Source organism: Moschus berezovskii, chromosome 2 (genome assembly GCF_049115385.1).
Source record: "Moschus berezovskii isolate FMDL1 chromosome 2, NW_MosBer_1.0, whole genome shotgun sequence".
NCBI classification, from domain to species: domain Eukaryota; kingdom Metazoa; phylum Chordata; class Mammalia; order Artiodactyla; family Moschidae; genus Moschus; species Moschus berezovskii.
The window spans coordinates 113567111-113590430 of NC_142461.1; the positions used below are offsets into that span (position 1 = coordinate 113567111).

The 23320-nt window shown below is 37.2% G+C and overlaps 2 protein-coding genes across 2 annotated transcripts in view; one reads left to right on the top strand and one right to left on the bottom strand.

The window, feature by feature from the left end:
• The window catches only part of LOC148778589 (uncharacterized), a 101519-nt gene that overhangs the window by 71157 nt on the left and 7042 nt on the right, over window positions 1-23320 (top strand). The window contains exons 4-5 of the mRNA XM_088830022.1: window positions 1443-1554; window positions 7410-7617. Coding sequence (XP_088686148.1) covers window positions 1532-1554; window positions 7410-7617 — 231 coding nt within the window. The 5' untranslated portion in view covers window positions 1443-1531. The remainder of the gene's footprint in view (window positions 1-1442; window positions 1555-7409; window positions 7618-23320) is intronic.
• The window catches only part of TLK1 (tousled like kinase 1), a 193612-nt gene continuing 172566 nt past the window's right edge, over window positions 2275-23320 (bottom strand). Inside the window, exons 13-21 of the mRNA XM_055398215.2 lie at window positions 22990-23087; window positions 20748-20829; window positions 15683-15774; window positions 15510-15599; window positions 15186-15355; window positions 14769-14904; window positions 9877-9988; window positions 8413-8520; window positions 2275-6215 (exon numbers count right to left, since the gene is read on the bottom strand). Coding sequence (XP_055254190.1) covers window positions 6039-6215; window positions 8413-8520; window positions 9877-9988; window positions 14769-14904; window positions 15186-15355; window positions 15510-15599; window positions 15683-15774; window positions 20748-20829; window positions 22990-23087 — 1065 coding nt within the window. The 3' untranslated portion in view covers window positions 2275-6038. The remainder of the gene's footprint in view (window positions 6216-8412; window positions 8521-9876; window positions 9989-14768; window positions 14905-15185; window positions 15356-15509; window positions 15600-15682; window positions 15775-20747; window positions 20830-22989; window positions 23088-23320) is intronic.

The following is a 23320-nucleotide window of genomic DNA, read 5'->3' on the forward strand; positions in this document are numbered from 1 at the left end:
AAGTCTCTTGTAGGCAGCATATATTTAGCCACTCTGCATCTTTTGATTGGTGAGCTTAGTCCATTTACATTAAAAGTAATTGATAAAAGAGCAATAATTACATACCTAATTTTTTTCTATTTGGTAGTTCTTCTCTTCGTGATTTTTATATAATGGTATGCTTAGATTCCTTTATCTTTTGTATATCTACTGTAGATTTTTGCTTTGTGGTTACCATTAGGAATAAAGGTTTTTTTTTAACTAATAAGTGCATATGAATCTATTTTATATCTCTGGGAAAAGAAGCCCACAGGGATGAAATTCTAAAATATTCCTACTGAAGTTTAAATTGTCAAAAAGTAACAGTAAAAAACCTTTTTTAACATTAGTCCAGCAACCACCAATGATTTTATTTAATATTCAGGGTGGCTTGAACAGAAACAGTCTTGAGATCCAAGTAGCATTTCTAAAGTGAAGAAAACAAGAGTTCTGAAAACAAACCAGTTAGGCCCCCAATCCATGATAGTCATGCATCTAGGATGTGCAAACTTCCAAAGTAGTTGCATGTGCTGAAAAGAAGGGAATCATTTATGGAGCCTCTCTTGTCACTGCTGACACTCAGGTCTCATACTAAGCAGTTATACGCAGATTCATGGGTTAAAATACAGAAACAACTCCATATTGATAAACGGCTGCTGCTTAGTCCCCTGAACTTCGCACCCCAACTGTTCTTATCCCTTCCTCAGGGTGTCCTACTATTACTCTTGATCCTCTCAGTTCTGCACTGCGGCCAGCATTTGATCTGATTGGTCAAAGCTCATGCCATGTTAGTTGGAGGAACTTCCTGCAAGGTGATACTTTTAGTATACACACATCACAGATGTGGAAGGTAAGCCAAGAGAGGCTGTCAGTGACAGAATTCTCTAAGGGCACTCAATTATTAAGGAACAAAGACAAATGCAAAGTCAGGTCAGACTTCAAAACTCATGCTTTCCCTGCTTTTCACTCTTCTGAATACCTCCTTAAAAGGTTAGGAATTTGGTCATCAGCAGACCAAAGGTATAGAGAGATGAAATAGGCTCAATATGAATGATATACATCAGCCATGCTCATTCTTTAGATCAGGTAGTTTTAGAATCTTAAGTTTGTCATATCCTAGAAATAAATCATTATCTCTCATATTAAAAAGTATTTAAACCAAATACACCATATATTAAGAACAGGACTGTGCTGGTCATGCACGTCTACTCTTTAGCTTAGGTATCTGGCTATGGGAACAGCCTAAGTTTTCAGATGAAAATGGATCACGTAAAGAAAAGTTAACACTACAAGCAGGCTTTTAAAAAAATCAAGAGTCACTTGAAGTCAGGATTACTCACTTGTGATCATGGCACTGGAGCAGCATTCATGGGTAATTTCATTAGATTTGTAAGACTTTCTCAAGTTTTTTACTTAATAATCAGTTTTTCCAGATTTCTTCTGAGACCAATTGGTACCACTGCAGGGAGAGGAAGCAGAATCTACCTTCTACCTTCATGAAAGTCAGCTGAGGATGAGAAAGGTGATCCGATCCCTGTAAGTTAACCTGATCAGTTATTAATAAATTTAAAATGCAATGAAAAACAAATGTGAGAATAGGAAAAGGCTTGTGACCCACTCTCTGCCTTGCCTAGGATAGGTCTGGACAAAAAGCCCTCTCTCAAGTGACTCTCAGCCATCCAGGCACAGCTCAGACAGCATTCCTGATCTAACAACTGAAGAATTCTTTATATTGCTCTTTCATGGTGACAGTTGTATTTGTTCATTGTTGTTATTTTGAACAATTATGATTTAACACACTAATGTGTTCTAACAAAGCAAGATGTTAGCATAGTAAGAACCTTGCTTTAGAATTAGAACTCCAGGAGCTGTGCTTTAAGTTCTGATGTCATTTACTAGTTAACGTGGTCTTACCAAGTTATTTCTTTTCTCCAAATGTTTTTCCTCTGTAAAACTTGTATAACAGTACCTATTCTACCTCAGATGACTTGTACTATCTGGGATGTATGGTAGAATTTCCTCTGATGAAATAGCCTAAATGGTTAGAGTGTGATCCTTTTGGTAACTACAGTTGAGACAAAGTTACTTTTTGCTGCTGTTGTTGCTACACTCCACCACCTTCCCTCTTCAGGTAATCTAATCATTTAAAACACTTAAAAAATACTATAGAACTTGTTTCTTAAGGGGGAAATAGTATTTCACAGGAAGCAAAGTGGAATACATATGTAGGATAAAAACAACAGAATAACCTTTGAGTCTTAAAGGAGAATAATAGCTTTATACACCTGGTATTACAATGAGCTGGGTGTGGTTCTAAGTGCTTTATGTGCATGAACTCATTTATTCCTTGCAACCGCTTTGTGTGGTAGGTACTGTTACACTCATTTTCAGATGAGGAAATTGAAACACAGTGGCAGTAAATGGCAGTCAACATTTAAACCCAAAGAACCCGGTTCTAAACTGGGTTCTTAACCAGTATTATTGCTATTGCCTTTTTAAAACTGTCATATGTATGTAGGTAATATACATTTCTAGTATGTTAAATGAGTGAGAATTTCCTGGTGAAAACCGTGCATCTTGATCCTAATGAAAGATAAGTCCTCTGAGTTAACCTCTGGCCCTATGCAGTTGTTTTGAAGTTAGTCTATACACATTTATTCAAATCTTTCCCATTCAAAAATCCAAGAATTCTCAATGAGAAGAATTTTCAAAAAAAGTAGAGGAGGGAAATGAAAGCAGGGGAAGGTAAACGGAGATATGTATGTTATAATTTAAATCAACGGAAAGTTGTAGAAATTCTAAGACTTTTACAGAATTCCTGAAACCCAAGAACTAGAGTTCTAATAATTTTATTTTAAAGTTAGCCGCTAAAATAATTTTTAAATAAATTAAGCCTTAAGAACATTAAAGTTTAGTATATTTGGGAGGAAAATGATCAGATAACATGTCAAAATTTAAAGTGGGATTATTTTAAGGCGTGCCAGTGTGATGTTAAAATATGTGTAAGAGTAAGTCTCCCTTTTCCACACACAAATCAAATAGTAATGTAAATTCTAAAAGTAAACTCACAATCTAATAGGACTGGATAGTCTGCACTACTGCTGCAAAACATAGCTAATAACATCTGATGGCAATCAGCATTACTGTATTTAATAAGTAACAACAGCAAAACACACAATATACTCTTTAAATTTGTTTCACTGAAAGTCTACTATTTTGGTTTCATGTAATGAGGTATTTGTAGAAGTATCTGTTCACATTTTATGTACCATTTAAATTGAAAATTATTTTTTTAGGAGAAGGGGATGGCAGCCAGTAAGTAAAAAATAAACTTAAAACTTCACTTTTGAAAAATAACCAAGTATCTACCCAACTCCAGACTTAATAGTGTGGTTTCTATACTTACTTCCTCTCAACATGCATGCACTAAAGCTAATTCATAGCCGAGAAATATTTTAAATTATATGCAAACACTATACATTTACCTTGCAGTGCTTCTTAAAGGGAGGAGACCTTGGCTACTGTCTAAGGGTAAAGGAAATGCTTTAATTCTGAGGATAGAATCTGGGAGACCAAAAAACAATTTAAGCCGCAAAAGCTAGAGTAAAAGATTACCAGCGTGACTGAAATTAGTGATAAATACTAGTGTCCCAGGTAAAGGTAACAATTCTCACTTTGGTTCAGTTAGCTATCTTGTACTTGCTGGGGTAGGAGCATACTATACTATCCCAAAGCTGTGTCATTTCTTCGGAAAAACTTTAAGTGGAACAGAGGGTCTCAAAGCTGGCTTATCACTTACACACCTTGGATTCTAAACAGATGATTACCTAAGCCCAGGGAAGCAATTTTATTTTATGGCTTATTCCCCTCCTCTTCTGCATTTTGACAGTAGCAGTCACTTCCATTTATTTGAAAATAATATGATAAAGGCCAGTGATCTAAGTCTGTACCTCTTCTTCAATCTCAGATGTACACATCCACTTATATACCTCACTAAAATTTTAACCAAAACTGGGTATTTTAATTGGGGACTTTAAATAAATACCATGTTCATTATAGTAACTGTTTAGGATTCAAAAGGATGAAAACTCAAACAACAAAACTGAAAAATTTGCAGACAGCACCTAAAGCACTCAATTAATGCTGACATTCCATTACTATGTCAATATTTTTTAAAAATAGGATTTCTATCTTGATCTACAGAGGAATAGGTACAGCCCTTAAGCCATTCCCAATAGGGCTAAGTGTTACTTACCTAGGATTAGCCTTGATAATGGTTATTAGGCATACTTTAACAGCTTGAAACCCCTTCATACTTATCTTGAAGTATACTTCAAGAATTTATTCAGCTGATTCTTAAGGAGCCCAGTCAATGTCCTAAGTCTTGAAAGCTCCCTTCAAATGTAATTTCATAGTCTTTAAATTTTAACTGTCATTGTTTATTACTGTTTTGGCTACATTCTCTACAATTTCAGCAGCATCTTAAAGAGACAATGTGTCTATGTACAATGAAAGAACAAAATGGCTTGCAATATCAGAAATTAGAGCCACCGTTTAACTACTGTACAATATTAAGGAGAATCTGTGTTAAACATAGCCTCCTTTTTCAGCAACATGGACAATTTACATGTAAGAATCAGCATTATGAATGTGATGATAAAGAAATTTCTTAAAGGAGTGAAATACAGCATCCTGAAAAATAACGGTTTCCACCATACAAGGCAGTTAGAAAATGTTCACATTTTAACAAATCTGTACAAACCGCAAGAAACTTGTTTAAGGGACTGTCATCCCACCTTGCTGATTAGAACCTGCTAGAAATGTAGAATTACCATGAACAATTTATAAATCTATTACATATGTGCTCCCACAGCCCTAGAAATCAAGAAACTGATTTCAAGAACTCTTTATGTCCAACATGGATCATTTTTACATGCCTTGATTGTTAACAAATGCCTTCTTTTAATAATCTTTCTATGATGTACAGTCAACTTGCACCTTTTAAGGAGGTCATTTGATTTTTTTAGCAAAGAAGCAACACCATTTAGCAGCAATTAAAGCGCCTTCAAGAAGACTTAAAAAAAATACAATATCCAATTAGAAAAGCCATATTTTTAAACATTTGTACAAGAATAAGCTGCTGAAACTTGCTAGTTGAAATATGACATCTGTACAACAATTTACAATAGAGCTAGAAGGGAATTTATCATTATCCTGCATAGAACTGGCCTGCATTTGGTTATATATTGTCACTTGTTTGAATGAACAAGGCCTGGTAACAAAATAAAAATACCTGTTAACAGTTCTAACATGTTGAGAACACTGGACATACCATAATTTAGTGACTTCAATTGATTTCAAAATAAGCAGCGCACTTTGTCAGAGGTCTAAAGTATTTAGGAACAGCTCTCCCTTTAACATAACCAGTGAAAAGAGCAGACAAGTGATTTCGAGGTACACCCTGGTAAAAGCCAGAATAGGCAAATGACAAAGTCTAATAACTTTGCCCAAAGATTCTCACATCCTGTTCAACTGTCACTGTCATTCCGTTCTTACTTTGGTTGCAGCAGATAAACTGCTGAATGCTGAATAATGTATCCAGGCACTGTATATAGTTCTTGTGTTTGAAATATGTCTCACTTTCCATGTGTTTTTAAATAATGAAAAACTACCCTTCGTATTAGAACTCTCAAGTAACAACCAAATGTACTGAAGTATTATAAACGTTATTTACAGTGTTCCCCTTCCCAACAAAAACCACTTTTCTTTAACATGGTATTCCTGTTTCTGTGCAACAGGCAGTCACCTTTCACTGCTTAAGGTTACAGTCAGAACTGTACATTTATTTAGGGTCCGTGATCCACTCTCATACAAACGACTCTATGAAGAACTTCAGTTCACAAACAGTTCTCAACCATATCCTGTGTAAAAAAGAAAACAACAAAAACACTCAAAAGCTCTCAAACTCAAGTGTGCATCTGGAAGCAATTCAAAGACTTCATGCCGATTTTGTAGGAAAGTCAGTAAGTAATTATGCTCGAAGAAGGGGGTGTGGGGGATGCCGTCAGCCCAGCCATGTGTAAGTTGCCTGAAGAATTGGATCTTCTCATGTGTGGGAGAAGGTAGGGGTCATTTGCCAGCTGGTGCACATCAAACCTATCTTCTTTTCGGTATGCCAAACAGCGTCTTATGAAGGCCTTAAAGAAAAAAAGAGTCAGCAATTAAAATCTTTTCTAAGTATTAGTCAACTGAATACTACAGATGATGGACACATTTCAGAAAATAGATTTCATTTCACTGGGGGTTCACATTAAAAAAAACTAGCTATAAAATTACTGCAAATACAACTCTCAACCTCTAGTAGTTCACAGTACTAAATATTATTGCTACCACTTATTGCTGGAAAGCTGTATTTTGTTTAAAAAATTTTTTATGGAGATTAAGGTATACATAACATAAAAATGAGCATTTCTAACCCGAGTATACAATTCAGTGACATTAAGTACACTCACACTGCAGTACACTATCACCACTATCCATCTGGAGAACTTTTTCATAATCTGAAACTGCACTGTGCACCCATTAAGCAATATCTTCCTACTCCCCATTCCCCCAGCCCTTGGTAACCAGTATGTTCTTTTATGATGTAGCTATTCTAAGCACCTTATGTGAGTGGAATCATACAATAGTCGTCCTTTTGTGTCTTTCCCTTAGCATGATGTTTAGTCATTCATGTTGTAGCATGCATCAGAATTTCGTTCCTTTATTGCATGTATATGCTACATTTTGTTTACCCCTTTATCTGTTGATACTGGGTTGTTTCCACTTTTAATTATTGTAAATGCTGGTATACAATATCTGAGTTCTTGCTGCTGCTTTTTCTGGTCTACATCTTTAATATTATTTTATATATAAAAACCTTTGTCTACCAATAGTGACAGTTTTACTTCTTCCTTTCTGATTTATATGCCTCTTATTTCTTTTTCATGCCTAACCATTCTGGCTAGGACTTCCAGTACAGGCATACCTTGTTCTATTCCACTTTGCAAATATTGTGTTTTTGTTTTTTTCAAATTTCATGAAGGTTTGTGGCAACCCTGCGTCAAACAAACCTATTGGCACCATTTTTCGAACAGCATGTGCTCACTCTGTCACATTTGGTAATCCTAGCAGGTTTTGACTTTGCATCATGATTTATTTGTGGTGGTCATCAGTGACTTGTTACTTCTGTAATTGTTTGGGGGATGCCATGAACTGCACCCATATAAGACCGCAAGTTTAATTGCTGAAATGACAACAAAGGATTTAGAATATTAAATAAACTTAGTTTCATAAGGTAGTGGCAGGGTTTGAGAGGATTGACTCAATTTTGAAATCATTTTACTCAACAGTAGAACTTCTCTCAAAAGCACTGTATGGTACAAAGAAACTGTTCATGAAAGGAAGAGTCCCAGCAACGTGAAACTGCCTCAGCATCACCATCGTGATCAGTCAGCAGCCATCAACAGCAAGAAAGGCCATCCACCAGCAAAAAGGCTGGCTGAAGGTTCAGATGATGTCTCTTTAGCAGTTTTTAGCAAGCAAGTATTTTTAATTAAGGTATGTACATTATTTTTTTAGGTATAATTCTACTGCACTAATTATTAGACAACATTATCATGTAAAACGTAATTTTATGTGCACCAGAAAACCAAAAATTGTGTGTGACTTCCTTTATTGTAATATTCACCTTATTGCAGTGGTATAGATATAATTGGACCCATGCTGTCTCTGGGGTATGCCTGTAAACTGTGTTGAATATGGAATACTGCATTTCTCCCTACAAAACTCCACAGTCATCTTTTTCTGAAATTTGTCTTCCATAAAACAGTCATTCCACTTTACTGTTAATTTAGTTTAGCCAAGAGAATGATGCCATTTTTTGCTGTAATATTTTCTCCCTATTGAGCATACAGTACAAAATGAATATAGCTATATAACTGGCAAATGAATCAAGAAAAAGAACTTTATCAGAACCTCCTAAGGCTCTTCATGCCCACTTTTGGTCACAGGCACTGCCTCTGTCCCAGTCTACTGCAGTAATAGCTATCTGACTTCTAAACAACATAGCTGAATTTTGTCTTTTGAACTTTATGTAAATATAATAACAGATTATGGTCTCCTTAGCCTGCCTTCTTAAAAGAAATCATGGACTGTATTTGGGTCCTTAAAAACTATCACAACCAAAGGCCTAAGCAGCTCTTCTTCAGAGCAAATCACCAGCCCCTATTGGATAGACTTGCCTGTGGCTGCAGTCCCTTTTGCTTTACCTATTAACAAATGTTTACCTTGTTTTAACCACAACTTATGAAATAAAAAATTACTTCACAAAATTTATTTACATAAATTTGGTACCTTTGCTTCACTGCTTACAACAGGTTTTACAGGAAACTGGACATCAGTGGCTTTTAAGATCGTATTTTCTTGAAGAATGTCTTGCTGAGACTGATTGTGACCAAATGGCTTTAAAAGAAATTAATAAAATGTTGAGAAATTTATCTCACAAAACATTTAAACATATTATCACTGAATCCCTGCAGTGCAAATGATTTGTGTTTTAAAAAATCTTAGTTACTTGCAAGTTGGGATGTATTCTCATAGGCTATAATTGATAGCAGGCTGAGAAAGACCATCTGATCAATCCTCAACATAGCCAAAACACTATAAATAAGCAATTAAGATGAAAACATTAAATATTTTATTGAGTGTTTAAAATGTTTAAGAACTACTTCTTAGTAGAAGAAACTACAAGGTTGCAGCTGGCACGTGCTAGCAGATATGGTTTTGAAAACAGCTAGTGGTGTCCTTTAGTTTAATACAGTTAAAACTAGTTTGAAAAGTAGTGGAAACATCTGTGAAAAGTCCAGAGTAAAACATCTTGAGTATGACAAATTAAGTTAAACGAAACAGCTCTGTATTTGGTCCTAACATGCAGTCCCTGGATCACTTTTCACACTGATGGAAGGGACTGAATGGGATAAGGTACCCATATCCATGGTAGTTTGTAGTTCTGACTTCAATATAAAGAGAAGTTTGAAAAACATTAGGACTAAGTTTGACAGAACTTCCCTGAGGAAGCACAGGGGGAAGCATGCTCAGGCCAAATGTGTGTTTTGGGGGGCTGGGGGAGAATGGGGTAGAGGATGTGAGAAAGTGAAGGAAACAGTTTTGAATACATTATTCCTAACACTACAGAAACATCAGCGGTGTTAAGAGGCTGCTGTGACATTAAAGTAATTCTGATCCATAAAAATTTTAGTAGGTGATGATATATTTAAGATCACCTAAAAAAATTAAGGTAACTGTGGTTCAGGAATCCAAAATGGAGCTGGGTACCCACTGTGGATGTGGTTTCAGACACATTCCTGCATCACAGAAAACCTGAACTTTCCAAACTGTAGCAAACCAAAGGACACTACTAGTTGTTTTCAAAACCAATTAGCAAATGCTAGCTGCAACGTTGCAGTTTGGAAGTCGTCCCCACTTTGCAACTATGTAAACAGCACCCTTACTTCTGGCCAACTCCAATCCTAATTCTTGACCATTTATGTAACTTTGCAGTTTTTTGCCTATAAGCACCCCTCCCTCCTCTGTGCAGAGCTGCAACACAGTTCAAGGGCTTTCTTGGATTATTGCTTCCCAGGCTGTTCCTAACCCCAAATAAACGGTTATTTGGGGTTTGTTGCTGTTGTTGTTCCTGCCTCAACCAGGTCTCCATTCTTGGAATTCTTGACTAAACTGACTTCAAATTAATGAAACTTCAAGAAGAGAAAATTCACCTTCTCTCCATATAGCTGAATCTACTATACTTTAACTTACCTTTCTACCATAAAGACATTGAAAGAAGATGACTCCAACTGACCACACGTCAACCTTGTTGGAAATCTTTGGTGGTTCCTTTCCAACTACAAAACACTCAGGCGGTAAATACCTAGTTTGGGGAAGGGGGAGGAAGGAAAACAGAAAAAAGGAAAGGATATTAACAATTTATAACTTAAACTTGTAACTTGTAAAATCTTAGAACTTTCATTTTATCTATACATTGAAGGATGTCCTAAACTTTTAAAGCATTTGTATCATCTGACTCTAGCGCCAAAACAAACAACTTTGTGATAAAGTGTGTAAGATACAGTTAACCCTTTAACAACAAAGGTTAGAACTGCATGGGTCCACTTGCATGAGGATTTTTTTTTTTTTAGTAAATACTACAGCACTACACAATCCCTGGTTCGGTGAGTTTCGGGCCTTTGAAGGAACCACATATATGAAGGGCAACTCTTTAAGCTACTCTCAGATTTTTGACTGTGTAGATAGAGGGCTGGTGCCCCTCATCCCTGCATGTTTAAGGGTCAATTATAAATGTGTATTATCTATAGAAATGGCAAATTACCGTTAAAAACTAGTGTTCTGAGTAAGTATCCACTAGGACAAAAACTCCAGTACTCTTGCCTAGAAAATCCCATGGATGGAGGAGCCTGGTAGGCTGCAGTCCATGGGGTTGCTAAGGGTCGGACACGACTGAGCGACTTCACTTTCACTTTTCACTTTCACACATTGGAGAAGGAAATGGCAACCCATTCCGGTGTTCTTGCCTGGAGAATCCCAGGGAAGGGGGAGCCTGGTGGGCTTCCGTCTATGGGGTCACACAGAGTCGGACACGACTGAAGTGACTTAGCAGCAGCAGCAGGACAAAAATATCCCCCTCTTCACCAATGTTCAAACTCTTCCTAAAACACACATCTGATCAGCCAGTATACTTTTGTTTAAAGAACCTCAACATCACTCACTAACAAGGTAAGACCTTGAATCTCTTGCTTGTAACAAAAAACCTTAGGTTAGCAGCAAATTAAATTTCCAAAATCTCTTCCCCTGACCCCCTAAACTAGCTGCTGCTGCTAAGTTGCTTCAGTCGTGTCCGACTCTGTGCAACCCCACAGATGGCAGCTTACCAGATTCCTCTGTCCATGGGATTCTCCAGGCAAGAACACTGGAGTGGGTTGCCATTTCCTTCTCTAGTGCATGAAAGTGAAAGTGTAGTCGCTCAGCCATGTCTGACTCTTAGCAACCCCATGAACTGCAGCCTACCAGGCTCCTCCGTCCCTGGGATTTTCCAGGCAAGAGTACTGGAGTGTGGTGCCTTCTCCGCTCAAACTGGCCAGGCAAAGCCAATTCATTTGGTCCCCACACTGTGCTTCCCCACATGCTTCTGAATATGAGAACCTTTTATGCTTGCTTTTACCCCAGTCTGGGCTTCCCCAGGGGTTCAGAGGTTAAAGAATCTGCCTGCAATGCAGGAGATGGGGGTTTCAAACCCTGGATTAGGAAGATTCTCTAGAGAACGGCATGGCAACCCACTCCAGTATTCTTGCCTGGAGAGTCCCATGGACAGAGGAGCCTGGTAGGCTACAGTCCATAGCGTCACAAGAAGTTAGGACTGAAGCGACTTATATGACACAGTAACCACTCTTTCTTCAAGACCTGTCCAGTCCAACTATCACAAACCTTCTCTGCTTCCCTCCAGGGACCTCTGTTACATTAACTCATTAATCTTTGTGCAGTTTTTTAATGGTAACAGCAGCAGAAATATATGGAGCATTCAAAAATACTATCTTTTTAATTTACAAAGTCATAATTTTAGACAAAGGTAAAAATAGATTGTAATATTTACTTTTAACTTTTAAATAAATTTAAACAGCTCCACCAGGATGCAAGCATCTCCCCCCATCTAAAATTTGGATAAACTACAAAGTCCTGAAAAGCAATAATACAGCTAAATGGGAATCTGTGGTTTTTTGTTTTATACTCACTATGCTAGAATCATTTAAATTTCAGCAGAATGTTCACAGATGACCAATAACTTGTATGTGATATAATCCTTTCCTTCCCTCCAAATCAAGTAAAAAGCCAGGTTTGTTCTATGAAAAAAATGTATTTTCTGTGGGTTTATGTGTGTAACTGAAACAAGAATGGCTCTTAAACACTATGCTATACTGTCCCTCAGTATAAGGTAAAAGCAAGGTAAAAAGGTGTAAGCAAGGAGAGAAAGTATAGGAATAGATACCAAAGCTTTTCAGGAAAAATAACCAGCAGGATTTAGTGAATGCTTGTATTTGAGACCTGAGAGGGAGGAAGAAATAAAACTCACTTTCTTCTGATACTGACAGGGGATGAAAGGCAATTTGTAAAGGCACTGTGACACATATTCTAAAAGTTTGTATAAGACATTGTTTACAAAATACATACCTTAAAAAACTAATACGACTAGAAACTAACCATTTTGGGAAACACTGTTTCTATAAGTGTAATTCCAGGTTCCTAACATGGAAATGCCATGCTGTATCTCTTTCCTGCAGAGCACCCTAAACATAAGCATCCCTGATGCCCATCTGCCAGGGAAATTCCACTGCCTTGCCCTACGCCAGGGAAGCCAGAATGAGAGGGAAACGGCATGTGGGAGTCTCTGCAAAGGATTATCTATTACTTAGAACATGGTTTCAAGCTGTTTTCCACAGAATTTAGGGTTCTAGCAAGCAACTAGGATTCTAAGATTTTCTGGTGAAAAAGGAGTCTTATTGCTAAAAGAAAAAAGTCTCAAGATTACTTACTGATTGAGGGTGCTGACCTTCAAGGAGTTACCAGTTTGAATGATAATTTTCTTTAAACATGTATTTTAAAAATCTATGACATACTGTATTACATTCCTTAAAAAATGCCACAAGCATAATTTTAAAGCTCATAATTCATGACTTTACATGAATACATGGATGTGACTAATCCCTATTCTGAAAAGTAAAAATGCATATAAACTTGTAGCATTTTCTACTGTCCAGGCTAACTATGTTTTAAAGATCCTAAAGTTACATGTATGTTTGTAACCACCATCCTGCTCAGTGAGGCTGAGTACAGCTATCTCCCTTCCAATTAAGATTTCAATCCTTCTGCTAAATTCATTCATTCTGAAAAATAAACTTTTTTTGAAAATTCACAATGAAGTAATTTTTGTCAACACCTAGGTAACTGTGAAGAATGGCATTCATTTAGACTCAAGCCCAAAAGACCAAGATTGTACCACATTTCTCTTCTCATTCATGATCAACAAAACATCCATCTCAAACAAAAATTGTAACCACAAAACCTGTACAGAGAGGGCTTAATATTTACTGCTTTTCATAGCTAAGATGTTATATTAAGTATTATTATTCATAGTAAAGTAATGCTCAAAATTCTCCAAGCCAGGCTTCAGTAATATGTGAACCGTGACCTTCCAGATGTTCAAGCTGGATTTAGAAAAGGCAGAGGAACCAGAGATCAAATTGCCAACATCCACTGGATCATCGAAAAAGCAAGACAGTTCCAGAAAAATATCTATTTCTGCTTTATTGACTATGCCAAAGCCTTTGACTGTGTGGATCACAATAAACTGTGGAAAATTTTGAAAGAAATGGGCATACCAGACCACCTGACCTGACTCTTGAGAAATCTGTATGCAGGTCAGGAAGCAACAGTTAGAACTGGACGTGGAACAACAGACTGGTTCCAAACTGGGAAAGGAGTATGTCAAGGCTGTGTATTGTCACCCTGCTTATTTAACTTATATGCAGAGTACATCATGAGAAACGCTGGGCTGCATGAAGCACAAGTTGGAATCAAGATTGCTGGAAGAAATATCAATAACCTCAGATATGCAGATGACACTACCCTTATGGCAGAAAGTGAAGAAGAACTAAAGAGCCTCTTGATGAAATTGAAAGAGGAGAGTGAAAAAGTTGGCTTAAAGCTCAACAATTCAGAAAACTAAGATCATGGCAAATAGATGGGGAAACCGTGACAGACTTTTATTTTTTGGGGCTCCAAAATCACTGCAGATGGTGACTGCAGCCATGAAATTAAAAGAGGCTTGTTCCTTGGAAGAAAAGTTATGACCAACCTAGACAGCATATTAAAAAACAGAGATGTTACTTTGCCAACAAAGGTCTGTCTAGTCAAGGCTATGATTTTTCCAGTAGTCATGTATGGATGTGAGAGTTATACTATAAAGAAAGCTGAGCACAGAAGAACTGATGCTTTTGAACTATGGCGCTGGAGAAGACTCTCGAGAGCCCCTTGGACTGCAAGGAGATCCAACCAGTCCATCCTAAAGGAGATCAGTCCTGAGTGTTCACTGGAAGGACTGATGTTGAAGCTGAAACTCCAATACTTTGGCCACCTGATGCGAAGAGCTGACTCATTGGAAAAGACCCTGAAGCTGGGAAAGAATGAGGGCAGAAGGGGACGACAGAGGATGAGATGGTTGGATGGCATCACTTATTCAATGAACATGAGTTTGTGTAAATTCCGGGAGTTGGTGAAGGACAGGGAGGCCTGGGGTGCTGCGGTTCATGGGGTCACGAAGAGTCAGACAAGACTAAGCGACTGAACTGATTCATACTAAACATCACTCTAACATTACAGAACAAGATTCACAAATTCTCCACATGAGGAATTTCTGGCTGGTAGTCACTGATGCCAAATTTCTCTTCCCTCAGTTTCCTGATATTTACAGTTAAGACAGGATGAGAAAAGAGGGCTCATGCCAGTAGTCTCAACTCAGAGACTTCATATCAGTACCCTTATCACACCACAGTAATCTCTAAGGCACATGAAAATAAATTCTCTTTAAAAAGACTGGGCACTGACCTAGATAATTTTGGTGTTTTTAATAATACACTTACCAGTATGTGCCTGCCCCTTGGGAAGTTAGATCCATTCCATCTACACCATAGCTGTCATCATCCATGATCTTGGACAGACCAAAATCGGTGATTTTGATTTCTCCACATGCTGTGCCATCTACCAGGAGGATGTTTCCTAAGAACAAAGTTTATTTAATGATACAAAGATGAAAAACATTGTTTACTATGAAAGCTGGTTTTGGGGAAATAAATAATACATTTAATATACATATGTAAAAATTTTAATTAAAATACACATTTAAAATATAATTTAAAAATATAGTGACACTATTTTAAAAACACTTCAGATTCTACTAGTATGCTACGTCTCTTAAAAACTAAATCACAAAGCAGGTTTTCAGATAATCTAATTATATTCTTTAAAGCTTAAAAACTTAGACAAATTTTATTAATTACCTGGCTTAAGATCATAATGTATAATAGGGGGTTTGATTTCATTGAGATATCTTAGTGCATTTACAATTTGCATTACAATAGACCTAGCTTCTTTCTCTGACATTAACTTATGTTGCTTCAGATAGAAATCCAAGTCATTGCCTTCACAGTATTCTAACACTGTACAAAACCTACAATGAAGAAGAGAAAAAAATCAGACACAAAATATTGGCCAATAACAGCATCACAATGGACAAATTAGTATTTGTATCATCACTACAGAATAGGGGAAGCAAATGCCAACATGTCTTTTCTTAAAAACTAAGTCTGTTTACATTCACTTACGTATCTGTATCCAAGGAGAAATAGTCATAGAGTTTAACTATTCTGGGGTGATCCAGTTCTTTGTGTATTCTATACTCTCTGCAGGCATGCCTACAAGAAGGAGAGTGTATTAATTCTCCATGACCATTAAATGTATTTTCAAAATTGATAAAAATCAAAGAATTAATATTTACTTGTGGTAGTTTTCCTTCTTCTCATCCCTCCAGCTTTTATTAAGCTGGTGGATCTTCACAGCAGCATATCTTTGTTCATAAAGGTCAAAAGCCTAGAATTAAAGGAACAGAGAAGACTTTGAACCAAAGACCAACTGAAGAGCTCACTTTTATTTGAGGGGTTAATAATTTTGCAGTAATATGGAACTAGAATATACATTTTTATACTGTAAAATATACTACTTTTGGTAGTCATCTCTGCTAAGATTATAGTTCCGTGGCACATTTATTATCAGAAACAAGATACAAATTTCATGTTAAATCAGAGTAAACCTTAATGTGAATTTTCATGTTCAAGTTTTATAAATGCCAATATACTGAATTAAAACAATAAAGCTTTAAAAAAAAAAAAAAAAACATAGACCTTCTCCTTTATACCGGCAGCAGCAGTCAGCAGCCAGGAAAACAGGTGACTCTAATACTTTTTTGGTGGATTGCATGAAGCAAACTTTTTCCTCAACCTTTTCCTAGAGACTCCATGTTTTCTCCCCACTTGTTTGAAAATTAGTTTTTAAAGTTCTAAACTTTTATTACAAAATTATACATAACTATATATAATTATCACACCATATCAGCAATTATTCCTTAATTTCATCACAAGATAGGTTTTTATACTGGTTTGTTCAAATTATCAGCCTATTTCTTAATAATGATCAATATTTTTTTAAGGCTTCAGGTGACTTTTCCTTCTTTTAAAAAAAACACTGCATATCATGAAAGAAACTTAATAGTTTAGGTTCTACTGTAACTTGTATACAAAAAGTGCTCCTTTAAGAAAACACTTAAAAAGCTCACATATTTATTAGGAAGAAGGTTCATGGCTTCCACTCCATCCATTTAACCTTAAAATAAGCAGGAGGGGTAAACTGCTTGTCACAAAATTATAAAAGCATGAGATCCGAAATCACAAAGGATGCAGTCATTAAGAATATTCACTTTGGAGTCAGATAAACTTATTATTAGATGCGTTACTTTGTGCTAACAAAGTCTCAAAGTTTGGATTGTTGAAGAGAATTAAATGGGGTGAAACATATAGTGTTTAGAATAATACTTGATTCACAATAAATACCCAACAGACATTAGCTAAGTTTTAAACAACAGAAAAGAAAAAAAGTTCAGGTAGGAGAAAGCAAAAAGAACATGAAAAGTTTATTAAAAAACTTACAAGCAATCACAGTAAGAAGAAAAAAAAAAGTAAAAAATTCTAAAGTTATCATTAGTGTATACTGATTATAATGTAAGACAAATCTTTCAAAGTATCAGTTCAGTTCAGTTTCAAAGTATACCTTCCCATAAAGCTAAGATGGTATTCTTAGCTTTATGATTCAATATTTTCCACAAAGTCTATTTTTTGATTTACAATCTGATGCTTTGTTTCCCAAGGGACACGGCAACAATGAAAGGACTTTGAAGGGTCAGAGGGAGCTGTCATTAAGTATTTAAATCAACAATAGGAATTTAAGACATTAGGGCCCCAACAATCTGCATTTTCTAATTTCTATGTAAAGATTTTCTTCAAGAGAAAAGTCTCTTTTAGCCCCTATCTGTGAGACTAGAAACAGTGGAAATACTACTGGGCAGTGGCAGAAGACTGTCATGAAAGCTATTAGAAGCAACAGAGGCTGGGCTACTTTTAGGATAAGCCAGTGTTACCTATGGTGATTTTAGATCCACCGTGAGCTATTATGATCTTCTTTTCTACCTTGTGGCCTGGGTAAGATTACTTAACACTTAAGTGCCCAGATAAACTACCATTAGAATCAAAGAAACAAGAAGTGGAAGAGGGCTCACAGATCACTCTTGATGGGCGACACTAATGCTTGTACAAGTTAACAAAACAAAAACTAGTTCATGGTTGAACCAAGATCAGAAATCAATTCTCTGAATCCAAATCCCATAATTTCCTGAGTCAGAACTAGATACAGCTTGTCTCTTGAATAGAGAGGATTTCTAATAACAATCTAATCAGCTTACATTTACTCAACACCAAAATTCTATGTGATTTACCCAATAGTTCATTTAATCATTACAATGATCCCATGATGTATATAACTGTTAAACAGTCCCAGATGAAGACAGGATGGTAAAGCAATAAGCCAAAGTTTCAGTTCAGTTCAGTCGCTCAGTCGTGTCCGACTCTCCGCGACCCCATGAATCACAGCACGCCAGGCCTCCCTGTCTATCACCAACTCCCAGAGTTCACTCAAACTCATGTCCACAGAGTCAGTGATGCCATCCAGCCATCTCATTCTCGGTCGTCCCCTTCTCCTCCCGCCCCCAACCTTTCCCAGCATCAGAGTCTTTTCCAGTGAGTCAACTCGTCGCATGAGGTGGCCAAAGTATTGCAGTTTCAGCTTTAGCAAGTTGGTAAACAGCAATCAGAATTAGGATTCAAACTCAGCCTGTTTGGCTTCAGAACCTGAGGTCTTAATCACTGATTATACCAATACATAATGAAGCTCAAAGTGTTACAAAGAGCTTATAAAAGGCAGATTAATAGGGAAGCCTTCAATAGGAACTAAAGTTTAAGGTGAGACTATGACCTTCATTATGACTTCATCCTAACTAAGAGCAAATGGGAAAGCCACTGGGGCTTATAAGGCAGGGGAGTGAGATGATCAGACTGCATTTTCTAACAAGGCCATTCTAGCTGCAGCATACACACAAATGGACTGGAGAAACTCAATGTCCAGGAAATAGTGATTGGTTAGGAGATTAGAGCAGCAATGCAAATAAGAGACAATGAGGCTTTGAGCTGAGAGAGAGAAGGGTCCCTGCTCGATTTAGGAGAGCTTAATGACACTAGTTATATTGTCACCTTGCTTATTTAACTTATATACGGAGTACATCATGAGGAACGCTGGGCTGGAAGAAGCACAAGCTGGAATCAAGATTGCTGGGAGAAATATCAATAACCTCAGATATGCAGATGACACCACCCTTATGGCAGAAAGTGAAGAGGAACTAGTTCAAAAGCCTCTTGATGAAAGTGAAAGAGGAGAGTGAGAAGGTTGGCTTGAAGCTCAACATTCAGAAAGAAAACAAAGATCGTGGCATCTGGTCCCATCACTTCATGAGAAATAAATGGGGAAACAGTGTCAGACTTTATTTTTTGGGCTCCAAAATCACTGCGGATGCTGATTGCAGCCAGAAATTAAAAGACGCTTACTCCTTGGAAGGAAAGTTATGACCAACCTAGATAGCATATTAAAAAGCAGAGACATTACTTTGCCAACAAAGATCCGTCTAGTCAAGGCTATAGTTCTTCCCGTGGTCATGTATGGATGTGAGAGTTGGACTGTGAAGAAAGCTGATCGCCGAAGAATTGATGCTTTTGAAATGTGGTGTTGGAGAAGACTCTTGAGAGTCCCTTGGACTGCAAGGAGATCCAACCAGTCCATTCTAAAGGAGATCAGTCCTGGGTGTTCTTTGGAAGGACTGATGCTAAAGATGAGACTGCAATACTTTGGCCACCTCATGCGACGAGTTGACTCACTGGAAAAGACTCTGATGCTGGGAAAGGCTGGAGGCGGGAGGAGAAGGGGATGACAGAGAATGAGATGGCTGGATGGCATCACCGACTCTGTGGACATGAGTTTGCGTGAACTCCGGGAGTTAGTGATGGACAAGGAGGCCTGGCGTGCTGTGATTCATGGGGTCGCAGAGAGTCAGACACGACTGAGCGACTGAACTGAACTGAATGACACTAGTCTTTTAATTTCATGGCTGCAATCAGCATCTGCAGTGATTTTGGAGCCCCAAAAAATAAAGTCTGACACCGTTTCTACTGTTTCCCCATCTATTTCCCATGAAGTGATGGGACCAGATGCCATTGGAAGGACTGATACTAAAGGTGAAGCTCCAGTATTTTGGCCACCTCATGCGACGAGCTGACTCACTGGAAAAGACTCTGATGCTGGGAGGGATTGGGGGCAGGAGGAGAAGGGGACGACAGAGAATGAGATGGTTGGATGGCATCACCGACTCGATGGAGGTGAGTTTGAGTGAACTCTGGGAGTTGGTGATGGACAGGGAGGCCTGGTGTGCTGTGATTCATGGGGTCGCAAAGAGTCGGACACAACTGAGCAACTGAATTGAACTGAATGACACTAGTAATGACATACACCAGAGACTGGTTATGCTGGAGGAAGGGGGTTAAGGGGTAGATGTAGTGAAAAATGGCTTTCATTCTTCATTCACTGCAGGTTTTTCAGGGAAGGAACTGGGTAGATAAAGGGCAGTGCTGTGTGTTAAAGTAGGGAGCAGTGTTTTTTTTTGTTGTTGTTTTTAAAGGGAGGGGAAGGTGTGGGAGGAGAGGAAGGTAAGCTTCTCTTTCACATGTGAGTTTGCAGTACTTATGAAGCATCCACATGAGGTGAACGGCCTTACGTCATGTAAACCCGCAGGTATGGGGCTCAGGAAGAAGTGTGGGTAGACAGCTACCTATCTATGTATCGATATCTGAAACCAAATAGGTGATAACTCAGTGAGGGGAAGGGGGAGATATTTGAAAAGGAGATTAAGAATGATAAAGAAATTTGGGAACACGGTATTTAAAGGTTGGTCAGAAAGACAATACAGAGCAAAAAAAGGTATAAAGTATTAAATGTGATGAGTAAAAATTTCTGCATTCATATATATTTGAGAAACACTAGCCTAGAAATAGGTAGAAATTAGGGTAAATCCAGGACATCTAAGGACTTGTAACACGTTTAAGGGATACAACCTTGTCATAAATGTACTATATTAAATGGCTACCTGCCTATCTTGATTCTAATGGCTGTTATTATTTGTATCAGGTTGGTCAGTGGTAATCAGCTATCAAATATCAGAGGGTCTACAAAGGCACAAGGATAGTTTTTAGACTCTCGAGATAACATAAGCCATCACAGACTCTTTTTGCAATGAGAGGACATAATTTCCCAGTCAAAAAATCATAAAAACAATAAACATCTACTTCTTAACCACATACTCCTATATCTTTGCTATATTAGTGTGAAGAACAGAAAAAAAAAATGTACATTACCTTATATACTTCACTAAAGCCACCTCTACCAAGCAGATGGAGCAATAAATATCTTTCATTTAACGTTGGGTGATCTTTGAACCTTAAGGGTGGGGAAAAAAACACTCATGCACATGAAAACACACACAAAAAGTTCTGTCCACAACACAGTTGTGCTCTTATTCTACTCCTATTTCTTTTTCCTGCTATTTTGAATTCTATTCCATGCTTCTTTCTCTACCTGCATGACTATCACCCATCTCAACGCTTTGGTGTTCATGAAGCCTAACATTCAGCTATAAAGCTGAATATTCAAGTTCAATGACCAATTATAGCACTGTGATAAAGACCTACCAACTACTGTATTACTAAGAGCTTTATAAAATCCTGTATCTATTCATCAGGAAATACTTCCCTTATGAAAACATACTGTTATCTGGGAGTTTTAATTAATCAAGTTTTATAGTACTGACATAGGATTAAAAATAATTATAAGCTGACTTTCATTCATGGTTAAATTTTATAGTTTTTGCCTTTTACAAATAAAATTTTAATTCCCAATCAAAAAAGAAATGCTTAAAAAAAACAAAACCCACCACAAATAAAATTATTTAAAGTTTATCACACCTGCTACACACTAAGCACTCATATGTATTATTTCATTTGGTTCTTAACTAACCCTCTGAAGTAGGCCCTGCCACTACCTCTATTTTACAGATGAGGGCACTACTGCACAGAAAGGTTAAGTAACTGTCCAAGGGCAACAGCTAATACATGGCAGGGTTTCAGAGAAAAACATGGTTCCAAAATATACACTCTTGATTCTTAAAGGTGGGGGGGAATCAATGACAGTTTTATAGTCTCATACAAAATATACATGGTATTTTATTCAGTGTCTACACAGCTCTGATAATTTAAGCTTTTCTTGAGAATTAATAGAGATTTCTGTTTAGTTTTAAAACAAAATGTAGGAAATTTCCTGGTGGTCCAGTGGTTAGGACTCAGTGTTTTCACTGCTGTGGCCCATGTTAAATCTCTAGTTGGGGAACTAGAATCCTGCAAGCCACGAAGCCAAAAAAATAAGAAAGGGAAATACAACAATTCATTTAATTTTCATCAAGTGGATTAAGTTATATCCACAACAAGCTTGGGCATAATTTTCAGAACAGTCAACTGTAAATTAGCTTTGACTTATCTGATTTATTAGAATTTATCTGGTACAATTAAGTATATTCCATAACTATGTTATTTCATTTACCTTATATATTGGAATGATTATGTTCATAAAGATGATCATAAACAGGCCTTCTTTTAAGCAAGATATTTCATGGCAGAAATAGGCCACTTCCAATTCTGACACTCATTTAGGTCATGAAGGTTTACATTACATAAATCTGAAAGTGTAAAAAAGATATCCTTCCTGTCCTCTACACAGATTAAATCCAATTAATGCCGTGCTTTATTTCTGTCTTCCTCATAAAGCTCCCACCTGTCCATAGGCATTTTCTCTTTGAATTCTTTTAGCGTTTAAATAAATTTGATAATTAGGGATTAAGGACAGAGACTATAATTTAAATTGCTCTTCTACTTCTTCTTTACACAATGATGGATACATGGTTTAATGAAATCCCTTCAGCTGAAACATTTCTTCTTCACTACTGTAACACTAAGTTTGGTATTTAGTCAACCAATATTTATTCTGTGCCTACCACATGCCAGAATCGGGTCTAGGTTTGGGGGATATAGCAAGAACAAAACTAAATCCCTGCTCTCACGTAGCTTACATTCCAGCAAAAGGAAACAGATAAAAGAACTGGGAAAAAAAAAAAGTAATTCCAAATAGTGATAAATGCCAAGAATAAAGCAAGGTAAGGATACTGAGAGAGGCGATGGAGTAACGCCAGGACTGATATTTTAGATAGGGTGGCCTTTCTAATGACCATCTGGAGTGAAATAAGTAAGCTACTCATATGTCCATAGGAAGAACATTTCAGGCAGAGGAAATGGAGAACAGAAGAGCCTTGAGATGGGAATGACATGTGATTGAGGGAGCCAGTGTATCCACGACATATAAGTGAGAGGAGGATGAGAGAGGTGGGGTGGTGAGGTGGCTGAGACCAGATCATACAAGGCCTTCTGAATCATGGGAAGGACTTTATTTCTATGATGAGAAGTCCCTCAACAAGGAAATACTGTGTTTATGATCTCCAAGGGGAGAAAATATTTTATCATGTAATACTGTGAAATACAAATAATGACTTACTGTGAATTATCTTCATTATTTATTCTTTTGAGCTCTCGAATATGAAGATTTCTGACTCTTTCCAAACGTTCAAGTTCTGCCTGGATTTCTGCCTCTTCCTGAAAATGAAAAGAGGGGACTATAACAAGCTCAGTTTATTTGTGATATAAAAAGATATCTTTACTCATGCACCAATTTTTTTTAACAGCGATGGAAAGAATAGTGTATTATAAAGTACCACTGAGTTAAAAGATCGAAGTGCTCTTTTCAATGCCTGAAAGATAGAAAGAGATAAGGCAAGAGCCTATTTCAAGAAACCAACCTCCACGTGAAAATCTCTGTACTACAAGAA